Source organism: Rhopalosiphum padi, chromosome 1 (genome assembly GCF_020882245.1).
Source record: "Rhopalosiphum padi isolate XX-2018 chromosome 1, ASM2088224v1, whole genome shotgun sequence".
Classification (NCBI taxonomy): domain Eukaryota; kingdom Metazoa; phylum Arthropoda; class Insecta; order Hemiptera; family Aphididae; genus Rhopalosiphum; species Rhopalosiphum padi.
Genome location: NC_083597.1, coordinates 58,500,539 through 58,513,565, shown reverse-complemented (window position 1 = coordinate 58,513,565; position 13,027 = coordinate 58,500,539). Strand labels below are relative to the sequence as shown.

The 13,027-nt window shown below is 31.8% G+C and overlaps 1 protein-coding gene and 1 pseudogene across 1 annotated transcript; both read right to left on the bottom strand.

The window, feature by feature from the left end:
- Window positions 1-5,449: 5,449 nt before the first annotated feature.
- On the bottom strand, window positions 5,450-6,318 carry LOC132926313 (enolase-like; annotated as a pseudogene).
- Window positions 6,319-10,980: 4,662 nt separating this feature from the next.
- Window positions 10,981-12,425, bottom strand: LOC132918442 (cytochrome c oxidase assembly protein COX11, mitochondrial). Its single transcript, XM_060979668.1, has 4 exons — window positions 11,800-12,425; window positions 11,570-11,725; window positions 11,337-11,504; window positions 10,981-11,271 (listed from the first exon to the last, which is right to left on the bottom strand). The coding sequence occupies exons 1-4, from the start codon at window positions 12,007-12,009 to the stop codon at window positions 11,131-11,133; spliced, it is 675 nt and encodes a 224-aa protein (XP_060835651.1). The 5' UTR covers window positions 12,010-12,425; the 3' UTR covers window positions 10,981-11,130.
- Window positions 12,426-13,027: the final 602 nt, after the last annotated feature.

The window sequence follows — 13,027 nt, the reverse complement described above, 5'->3', positions numbered from 1 at the left end:
ATGGCTGCGGGTAATTCCATTATCTTTGATTTTGTTTAGCATGTCTCGCCCTTTTTCTTTCTTTGCTGTTATTTATTCTTTTAATACTCTTGTCTATATTTGTAAATTATAACTATATAATGTATTATTATTACCATGTAAACACACAAAAATTGTTAATGACTCACGTCCGTTTATAATAATAAAATAAAAATAAAAAATAAAATATATATTATTTAGAATAAAAAGATGTATAGGAGAGGGGCCTTTTTTTAGTTTTGCACACAGGCCAATATTTGGGATAAACCGCCACTGTTGTCTATTATACAAGATCTTTTTTAGTAATACATATATATCCACGTTCATTTAGTTAAGTTTATTATTTATAAACACCTAGTTATGAATATTTTTTTCTATAGATTTCCTATAAAAAATGTGCAATTAACTCAACTGTGGCCAATCGATGTTAAAAGCGAATTAGTGTAAAATTTGTTGAAAAAACACTCATAGATTTGACATCTTCTTCTTTTATATATTATTATAATAAAAGTGAAAAATAGTCACGTTCACAATATCTATAGGATCGCAGCGGTCGCAAAGAAAAAAGGTCTAGGTGTGGTCGCCGCAGCCTACCGATTGATTATATTAATTACCCATTATTATTAACCAATTTTTTTTTTCATAGTCGATACAAATATACAAATATTATGACTATAGGTTATAGATATATTTTGCATCAGAAAAAAATGATGATTTACAAATTCACTACATCAGATGTTGCGTTTCCAGCGTTCCGTTTCAAATAAATAAAAGGGGTATGCTAAAAAATAAAATAAAGACTCCGTCCCCCCCACGACCACCCACAATTCAAGCACTGCTGCTACAATACTCTTTAGTATTTATATATATCTAGTTGCTTATTTTTCTCAGTCTTCCCGGTGTATTCTTACAAGTAGTGTTCTTCTCGATGATTCTAACTACTAATTGTTGAACCTATTTTGCTGCCGTTTCTTTTAAATATATCTTGAAATAAGCTTTGAACATTTTTTAACGATTTTATAAGTCGTTAATTTTTAATAATTAATTTATATACTCATAAATAAAATATAAAACAGTAATTCATTGTGTAAATATGATTTTCAATTTATTCATATTTTAATAACAAAAAAGCTCGCCTAAAAGGCTAACAACATTATACATTTTGATTATAAAAAAAGTGTAAACAAATGAAACACAAATTAATTTCAGAAAAAACTTGCCATATGGGCCAACAGTAGATATAGGTAACACGTTTTGATAAATAAAACAGTGTACAAAACGGTATAAACAATTTTGATGAGTAGAAAAGTTGAACGAATGAGTTATAAAAAAAAAAATTCCGGGAAAAAAATTTGCCATATGGGCTAACAATGTAGGAAAAAATATGAAGGAAAAAAGAATTGAATTTTGAATAAGAACAATACCAGAAAAAACATGAAATGATAATAAACAAATAACAAAGATGAAAACAAAAAAAAAACGTCGACAGGACGACACGAAATCAGGCAAGGGGGGGGGATACGAGATGGCGATTGGGTGCAAAAAAGCAATGTACTATAAAAGGCCACTGGTCGCCTCCGCGACGTTTTCCGACCGGCCCACGAACAGACGAGTGTCACGAGATCGTTTCGCTCGGCCGCACGATGCGACGACCACTGGACGGCAAGGCGAGGCCCGACAGCTTCGGCCCGCGGGAGCGATGGTTGACGGCGAGCGGCTAGTGCGCGATGTCGTGCGCGCGTCAGACGGCGGTGCGGACGGCGACTGTCGGACGAGCGACGGACACCAAACCGGCACGGGGCGAGCGAAGAATATTTGAGCCTGCGGAATCGGCGGCCACCGGGTGGACGCGACCCGGCCGGCTCCGGTTCGCCTCGCGACGAAAAGAAGAGTGATGCTCTCCCCCCCCGCCGCTGGCGTTTCCCGTTGTCGGCCGCGTCTGTCCACCGGCGGTGACAGCCGCGGAGTCGCGCGCCACCGGATCCTGTGAAACGCACAGTCTCCACGGGTCCGGCGCCGCTGACGTCCGTGTTCCTGGCTCAAAACAATCGTCTCTCACCCGGTGCCAACAAGTCTCCGCCGCCTGCGTCGTGACGAGTCGTCGACCGCAGTGCCGCCGTCTGACAGGGTGTACCGCCGGGGCGGGATCGTTGCCCACGCCGGTACCGCTAGCCGTTCGCCGTCGTCAACGTCCACCATCGTTCCGCACACGGACCGAAAGCCGTCGGGCGCCCGCCATACCGCCGCGGTGATCGGCCGCATCGACGGCCGGACTCGCGACGCCCGCGACACCCGCCCGTCCGCGAGTGGCCGGAAAACGTGCTCGGGCGACATACCGCCGCGCACCGTCCGTGCTCTGTCTCGTATCCCCCCCCCCCTTACCTGATTTCGAACCGTCGTCCCGCCGACGTCTTCGGTGGCGCGGGGAGGGGCGGTGCCTGCGGACGCCGTCTCAACGCACGCAACTGCAGCACAGACGAAGAGCGGTGCGTCTGATCCGCCGCCACGCAGATGCGAAAAAACGCTTTCTGCGCGGCGACGGGTCGACGCCGACGCTTTCGTCTGTGGCGGCCGCGTGCGGAGCTGGCAAACCTGCCAGGACACTCACCTCCTCGCCCAACTCTCGAATCGCCACCGGGCAGTCCACATCGTAGCTGTCGATGTACTCCGACGGCAGCGGATCGTCTTCGGCCTGCACCTCCGCGGTATCCTGCAAATCCTCCGGTCTATCGACCACGTCTCCGCCAGACCCGATTTGCAGAATCTCAACTACAATTGTATCCGACATATACGTGTTGATGTCGCCAAATCCGCCGCATTCTCGTTCTATCCTTTCCACTATCATAGTTTTTATGGCGTCTAATGCGCGCACCACATGCAACGCTACGTCGAACTCATCGACTACTTCGAGTCCGTCGTTCACTAACTCCAACTTCACAAAACAAACGGACGTGTCGAGTGCCATATTATCGATAACGATTTGATAGAGAACAGTTAATTAGTTAGGTACGACTTTTAGGACTGATGGAACGCAACTGAGCTCGGCATATGTTTCGTCCGCTATCGGCGCTGGAATTTCGATCATTTCCCTGACGACGGGTGTTGCGATGTGTTTATTATACTAGCCAGCGAGTATCTAATCGGCCAGTATAGATATAATATTTAAAAAACGGCGATTTTGATTTGTAATGTACTTTTAGGTGTTTTATTCTTAAATTATAATAATATTTCATTTCTCTCGATTGAACTGTACGTGGAAACGTTTTAAATAACACTATTACTACTTAAATTATCTTAACAGACTTTAACTTAAGTAGTTATGTAAAGTCAGTGAGTTTAGTTTATTATACAATATGTTCCCGCGGGCTATATAATTATATCATCTATGAACCATTTCCGATCAATTGATTAGCAACGAAAATACAACATCATGACAACGCGAATGTTTGGACGTCGTTGTTGTTTGTTTATTTAGCAAAGTATTTAAATTTCGAAAAATTACCGACGATTTTTAATTTCTTAACCTAATGTGTATATGACGTAGATGATTTTGTGATTACTCTTTTACTTTATCTTTTCATTTAATAACTCATATATTATATAATACAATCGTCGAATTTAATATAATAATTCACATTTGCGGAGATCTATCAATTCACCGTATTATAATATTATTCTTAATTCAACCAACCACATATCGTTCGTATTTCACTTTGGGACACCAAACTGTTTACACTACTAATGTCTTGTATTCTATTATATAGGTAATAATACATATCTTAGGTGGAGTATTTCACTACACAGCAGGTCTGTAGACCACCAACACTCGTTCTTTTGTCCGTTCGTAAAATTTACGAGTGCCGACGACGTGCAAAAGTTTACCTACACCACTGTACCTTGATATTTAATCGATGCGCCTTTACTTGAAGCTATACATTAACATCGCAATAAACCAGGGGTCACCATTTAATATTTTTGAAGGGCCACATTAGGAATCTGAACATTTTTCGTGGGCCTTCAAAATTCTAAATAGATATTCACATGATTTAAAAACCAATAATTTAATGTCGTAATATTGGATATAACATTATGATTTACGATTGCAAGTTTCATTCGGCTGTTTTAGTCTAACACAAAGTTATACAGATCTAGTCCGACATGCGTAACGGATATCATTTCATTTGTAGGTCTGAATTTTTTGTCTATATAGCGATCAGATCGGGTGTCACGATAATTCAAAATGTGCCAATAATACGTGTTTAAAACGTCTACGCGTTACACCCAAAGTCATATAATAATTATGAAAATCTGTAAAAATGGTTTTGCGGACGAATGTGTAATAGCTACAGTGCAGGCAAATTTCGCTTAGACCCAACCTACGGTGACGACTTAATATGAACTAAAATATTATTATATTGCAGAATTCACGCATATTATATAAGCCCCATGTGTAGAGGAAAACATTTTATCTAATGTACCTATACAAATATATAAGTCGATAAAACGCCTTTCCACTATTTATGAGAGTACTAATTTTTTTTTCATTTTTAGTCATTGTTTCCGTAAACTATATAATTGTTTGTGTTAAAACTTTTTTCTTAGAAAAAATGTTAAATTTTGTTTGAAAATAATAATATTAATACGGTCACAGTATCCGTGAACGATGTGCATAGTACATGAATCATTCCCGAAAACTTCGAGGAGTCTTTCACAGTCATCTTTGCGCCGAATAGAATCTATGAAACGACCAGAATCCCCAAACAATACGGTAATAAGTTTACGAACATAAAATCGCCGGGCAGAATTCCTGCCAAACCTTTCTGACGGGGAACTATAATACATTATAACCGGTATCGCAGGAATACTCCAATTTGCGGCACTTAATACTTATAACTGGCTGTTAACGCGATTATGGTATAAGCACGACGACTTCAATGCGGAAAATTTCTAAATACTTTGTGAACAGCTCGAGAGCAGCAATATAAAAGTGACAGAATAAACTTGTGCACGACACGACTTACAGTGTGTAAAATTTAAAATTAATTATAAAACTACGATTTTTAACATATCTAGTCTTATTACTTAATAAATCGTATCAATGTCATTTTTGACGTTTGCAGTGGCTATTCACTTTATACCCATATATAATGTGTATGAGATTGTTGGATTTCTATGTTTCTAATAAGTATAAAATATTATGGAAGTATAAAATTAGCTGAAATATTAATCCCGTTTTATTTATCAAAACCATAAGATGATTTTAATTTCCACACGTCTTTCTTAAAGTTGTAGAAATTCATACGGTATACTCATAGTGGTTTACGAATTATTCGTAAAAATAAAATATCTTTTACAAAAATATCGTTTAATCAACAAGCATGAAGTATAGAAACGAAATGAATATTTATTAATAGATTTATCATTATCTTGGTTAATATGACAACGAGTTTACCGTGGTCCACGAGGATGGCTGGACAGTCTGAAAGAAAGTACAACGAGGAAAATTTATAAGAATTTCTTATAGAATTTAATATGAAACATCACAAATGGCGTTATAGAATTGAAAACTTTGTGATATGTAAAAACAAATAAATGTTATGAATAATTCCATTTAAAAAAATACTTTAATAAGTACCATTATACATAAAAATTGTGTACTTATTTAGTGTTTATTACATTTGCAACATTTTTTTGGTAGGTTTATTTTTTATTTTTATGTTCAAACAATTTCGTGTTATGCAGATACAAATACATTTATTCAGAAACTAAGAATGATATAATATTAAAAAAATGTTATTAATGATGAATATACCTGGATGTCAGTGGATGCAGTAAAATTAGTCCATGCTTCCTAATGATCTTTATCAAATGGATCTTGAATAATTGATATTATTGGAAAATGGAAATTCTTTAATGATTTCTTTGTAAAAGTCTGTTAAAGCTTCAGTTGAGATAATTTGACTTTTGTCTTTTCTGTATGTATTTACCTTATTTTTGAAATCCAAATCGTACTTTCCATCACTGCAATTATTAGTTATTGGAATTCATACTATAAATCATATTATACATAATTAAAGGTATTATACAAACATTTAAACAAAATAAATTGCTTTATAACTGAAACTCAGAAGCATTAACGTCCATTCCAATTTTAATTTTTCCCATATATCTAGCGTTTTTAATAGCTGTTTCAATTAAACGCAAACATTCTTTGCTATCAAGAATATTTGGTGCAAACCCACCTTTATTACCAACTAATGTAACATCTAATCCATATTTACTATTTAGCCTTGATAACATTTTTAAGATTTTGGTATCTACAGATCTCATTAAAAAAAAGTTATTATACTGTCATAAAAGAAAAAAAATTATTATTTAAAAAAAATTATCGTTAAAAATATATTATTGAATTTATGTAAATAACACAAAATAAAAAAAGTTAATAATCCAAAAAAGTGGACATAATACTTTTAATATAATATTTAAATTTAATTTTAAAGCCCCGTACCGATTACCAATTATATGGCCAAATACTTAAGTAAATTTTATGGTGCTATTTTGTATATAATGTTTGTGTACAATATTCAAATTTTCAATTTTTTGTAATTCTTCCTTCAATTTTGGTTTGATTATTCCTTTGAAATTGGTAAACGGATTTACCATTAAGGCGTTAACCTATATGTTTGCGCGCGCAAACATATCGCCTAAAAAGGTACCGCCGATAAGGACCGCGCGCAATCGTGTCGTACCCGTTTGTTCAGATGAGAACAATATACCTACATTGTAGGAAAAAAACAACAGATGAAACTACTTAATTTTTATAAGTAATTATGTAGTAAAATTAATGTTATAACATAAGTTTTAGTCATTTAGAAGATTGTGACACCATTTCACTCTGAGATTTATTATGGCAAAAATATAAAATATTAGAAAAGTTAATACATATTATTATAAATTTAAAAATGTGTGGGTATTTTTTAATCATAAATTACTATTTTAACTACCTACTTATTAGGTATAGGTACAGTGTATTATAATATATTTGACGTCTTTATTATAGTATCACTGTAATAAAAATATAAAATTGAGTGTTTGCTTTTTCATAGAAACGAGTGTTTTCGTGTACTACCAATTCATTTGAAATTCGATTTAGTCATTCACCCAGATCTTAGCTAAAACCATATCATACGTAGTACTTACACTACCCTCTGGTGATTTCTTGGGTCACCAGGAGTTCTAGGAAAACCCTTGGGATTTTTAATTTCTTTCTGTGGTCGTCATCAAAAATTAATAAAAAAATATGAAAAAAAATTAGTGATCTTTTAAAAAAAAAAAATTAAATCGTAATCTAGGTAATACTCGTTAGTTTTCAATAAATATAAATGTATACCATATTTGACAGCATGTCGTCGTTCCAATACAATAATGATGTACGACTGGTGCGCAAATCGGTTTTCAACGTGTAGGTATAAATCTATGTAACATGTAAGTATAATATATTTGTACGGCCTCCCTTTGTACGATGTAAATTTGTCGCTTTGCGGTTTGTTTATAATCGCATAAGTATTATAGGAAAATATGGTATATACATACCGCGCACGCACGTCATGTCGAAAGTTACCTCTAGCGAATAGAACTTTCACTGAATTTGACAATTTATTTTGGATTTAGTGGGTTAGTGAATATTTTTTTTAATAGGGTAAGTACTTGGGTATGAATAATTTTTAAAATATTGAATTTAAAATAAAATGAAAATAATATAAATATTAAATTTTGATGGTTGATCAAATTAAAAATTATAAAATTATTTATCAATGCGAGAAGTCTATCATAAAATCGTATTAGATTTATACTGATCCGCACGTGCTCGTCGTAGCTAAGCTATAACCAGACATAAGAAGATATATTACACCTAACGTATTCCCCACCTCAGTCGCGATAACACAATGAAAAAAAGTCACATATTAACCATGTAAATTACTCATCATTAGATACTCATAGTCCATTTTTACGTATCAATACTAAACGACATTTTACTCCATCGTGACATCGTATAATTGAAAAATATAATAAGAATGTGTAATTTTTACCTTGGGCAACTTTCACTAGTTTTACCTATATGGCTATATCCCATATATATACCATATATATGCCATAATAAGAGAAATAAGTTTAAATAAATATATAGTATCTACTCCAGATAGAAAATCCTGAGCACGCTTATGATCTTTAAAGAATATAGAGTTTAATTTATTATATAAATCAATAATACACCTAATGAATATATACTAGGAAATATAGCTTTTTTAAATTTTTCCTGTTAAATTCTAAATATCTTATAGTATATAAGTATCTTGGAGATTCATGATTTTGGCTACTCCTCCCCCATTTACTAAACTTTAAAACTTCTAAAATTTGCACATTATCTTTAACGGATTAGTATAATAAATTTCCAACGCTGATAATTGGAAGGAGGGTTAAACTTTATGATCTCTTTCCAATAAGTCTGCCAGTAGGTTTTACTTCTTTCTCAAATCTCAATACTTAGATATCACCGCCAGTCCAATTCACATTTATGTACTAAATAAACGTACACTTTTTGTATTATCAATATATTTATATACTCTTATATAATAAATGGATCAGGGACCACCGTGTTCTTGTAATCCATAATATGTAGAACCTAGAACTATAGCAATGTCGACGTGAGATTGCTTTACGAGAACGCTGGTGCGGTGTGTAATATATAAATCGTATATGTAGGGGCGTTGGGCATAGGGACACATAAATTATTTAATTTTATTAATTGCCATAATAATTATCCATAAACATTTTAGAAAATATTATTTAGAAATATGAACAACCAACAAGATATAAAGGTAACACGAAATAGACAGCAACGTAGTAGAAAAATGTGTATAATTCAGCCAGTTTACATTTTCTATACAAATATATAGAAATAAAAACAACTTAATTTAAAAAAAATTCATTAATTTATATATACAAATTTTACAAATGTACATAACAATTATTCAATGATATAATTCTCACAGAAAATTAGTATTATCCGACACTTTATAAGATAATATGGTCAAATAGAAACACAATTAATTTAGGTAGGTATTAAAATTTAGAAATTGTTCCTGAAACAGATGATAGGCGCTACTTTATTTATATAAAATAAGATATGTCAAAAAATACCTACCTACACAATAATAATATAAATATTATATCACGTATTGTAATTTAAATCATTTTCACATATACTTTAAAAATATTAGATATAGAAATATATTTAACCATTTTAAAAATAATATTACTTTTAATTATTATGATATTAAAATTTAAATAATTTTAATACATGGTCTTTGTAGTGTATTTATACAATGTTTATTTCTTGGACGTTCTTTTTAGATTTTACATTTCTCACAATCATACTATAGGTTGAATCTCCTTTACATCCTTTTGTTCCTCATTATTCCATTTTTGCAATTTAGAACTTCCAAAAATCAAAAATGCAATTCCTGTTAATTAATCAATCCAGATTTGTTATGATTGATTACATTTAAATCAATCACTGCTTAAAGTTATAACATAATATGTTGAAAATAATACAAATATCCAACTGTTTTAAGAATAATATAATACCTATTTGATAAAATACTTTGTGCATGTGTAATAGTGCATATTACAATTAATGCTATAGTTGCATATTGTATACAGATTAATCAATTGGTAATTTTAGCACTATTTATATAACTACAGAATAATATACTTTTTGTTTTTAATTCCTGTTTTATTTAAATATATTGCACATACTTACATACAGGAAACATATAATACAATTACAACATTAAGCTTATTTCCATTCATTCAGCACTATTTTTTATTACCAATAAAGAATCTGTTACATTTGTTGTATTTTGTATCTGATCAATTTATGCAACTTTCAAAATCAGTACTAAATAATAATATTGTTGTAATATTGATTAGGTTCTGTAATATGTTTTTTGGATTTTGAAATTATAGCTTCAGAATTAACCATAACTAGTTTATCGTTTCATAGTTTAATTGTTGAATTTTTTATTATCTTTTATATAATATCTAACAACTGTGCTCTGTACTGTACTGTTACTGTAAGTAAAATATATGTTATTTATTTATGATAATAGGTAATATAATTATTATTTCCAACGGAAAGTTATTTTTTAAATTAATCGTTAAATTATCATAACTTTTCTACATCAATATACAAATGCATATTGCATATTTTCAAACTGAAAATTGAAGGCTGGCTTCACACTTCACAGAATGTAATACCATAATCAACACTGTAGTTATTTATCTATAGTAACTACTACCTATTAGTTTATTACTTACATTTGAAGATGGACCTAACTTCATTTTTACGAATTTATATTCATATTCATATACCTAACCATAACGTTCTTGGAAAATAATTTCATATAAATTATAATATTTTTAACGGTATAGACATCAAATTTGATTTCTCTCTAACTGCTCAAATTCAAGAATTAATTTCTTACAAAATTCCAACTACTCAATGTGTTTGAGAATTCATTTCTACTCATATTGATGAAAATTAATATTTATTTGTTCAAAATATTTATTTAAGCCTATTTTATTGTGTAACATAGAATCTCAGGAATCCCGAATCTGTAAAATCTCAATTAACCATATGTGTCATTGAAAATACCTATTAAATACAATCGTTCTAATACCTCTCGAACTCAATTTCTGTATTAGCCTACTACCTTAAAAACTATTCTTGTCAAACCTTATTTTGTTTTAAAAGTTATCTATTTTAATTATAAACATTTACTTTTACTTTGTGATGGTAATTGGGTTATAATTTAAACTACTCTGATTAGGTCTCATTATCAATACTCAATGCTTAATAGTCTTACTATGGTAATAATAATAAGTACAAATTAACAAAAATCAGGAACAGAATTTTAACTATTTTAAGTTTCAAAACTTTTTATAAAATATATATTATACATTTTGTTTATACCAAAATATATTAAACCAAAGCGTATATGCAATAATATTAACAAAGTTTACTATCAGAAGCATAAATTATATACTGTATCAGTGTTTGAAAATATTTGATAAATCCATGCCTTGTTTGGCTTCAAAGAATGTGTAGGACAGTGTTATGTCATCAATGTTCTCCATTTTCGGATCAGTTGTATACTCTGGATCAATAAAAAAAAATACTGGCATATCAACCTAAAAAAATTAAAAATCATAACCAATAGGTACTGTTGTTATACTATAGATGGCTTTATAAATACTTCTTCATTTGGATTTAACTGTTGTTCTTCAAAACAAAAACATTGAATTTTATTAAAATATTGTCCTGCCTCAAAAGGTACAACATTGTAGGTGCTGATACCCGTAATTGGCTTGTCTAATGGATTTTTAGCTGTATAGAATGCTAATGCTGTTTCACCTGGTGCTACCTAATATAAACATAATACATATTAAGTTTTTCTTATCAATGCTCTATTAAACTTAAAGGTATTACTCTGATTTCATTCTGAAGAGGTTTAAAGCTCCATTGCATACTGGACGATGTATCAGCAGTGAAATGAACTTTGATCTCTCGGTTTCTATTAGGCTTCATTGTTTCTACTTTAGAATCTTCTATGTTATGGTTCAGTGTTCCACCATAACTGAATGCCTACAAATGGATATACATTTTAGTAACTTATCCATGTTATGTACACATAATTAAAAAATAATGAAAATTCTCACCTGACAAAACATTTTGTACAGTGGCACAGCCGCATAACTTAGACCGACTGTTAATACTCCTAATGAAGAAAGATAATATACAGTAGACTGTATTCTCTTTTTTTGTTCACTGTTTGAACTAGTATTGTGTGTACGTTTGTTAAACACAGAGTTTAGAGGACAATGCAAGCCACACATGGGCCGCACTTTATTAAGTGCTTTGAATATCATTTTCTTTTTATCTGGTCTAATGTTTTGATCGAAGAAGCATGATATTTCCTGATGTTTCTTTAATAGAAAAACATCTTACGATTTTTAATTAAGATTATTTTGTACGTACTAAAATTATGGTATAGAAATTTTCATTCAACAGTCGCTTAATCGTAATTGATGAAATATTTATCACTATTATTTAATACAGAGTGGTGCTATAACACAAGGCATAGTGTTTGGCGACTGACGTAAATATTCAATTCGGTATGATTCACTGAGATTGTGACACAATGAATTAATACATTAGATCATTTTAGTTTTAGCTTTATGTACTACGTAGTTAACTATAGTAACTAGTTAATAGTTATGTGAAAGTAAATAATACATTTAAATTAGTTAAGTTAAAAATAAATTTTAAATCTTAATACTATATTAGTTTCTATTATCATATTTATTGCACAATATTATTAAAAAAAGATAACCTTAAATTGATATTATCGATAACAGTGATAATATGTGATACCACAAAATAGATTAAATACTTTGGCAGCATCTCAGCAGCTATGGCTGATTGGGAAGTTTTTAAATGTTTTTTGATTTTTTTCTCAGTAGTCACTAGTCAGCACGAACTAAGATAATAACATTTTATAGAACTAAGAACTATATCTAACTAGGTTAATTCGTGGTAGTCAATAGACATAAACATAAGTACTAAGTAATAAGAATAAAATATAGTATTGTTAGTTGCTACTAAAAACCAATTGAATTTAATGTATGTTTATTATTTTCATAATATCATACTAACCTAACCTATTATTGTAATAGCTCCAATAATATATTCAAGCATTATTGCCATATTAGTATGTAAGATAACAAAAAAAAAATTCTTTATTGACCATTTATAGGGTCTTTTGCTGCTTCAATCGAAAATGGTATACCGCCTAAGATAAGATCATTTGGTCACTCCTATTTATCTTGTTTTTATTACCCTAGTTGGTAGAGACAACATTTTCCCATTTGGTTTTTACTATAATAA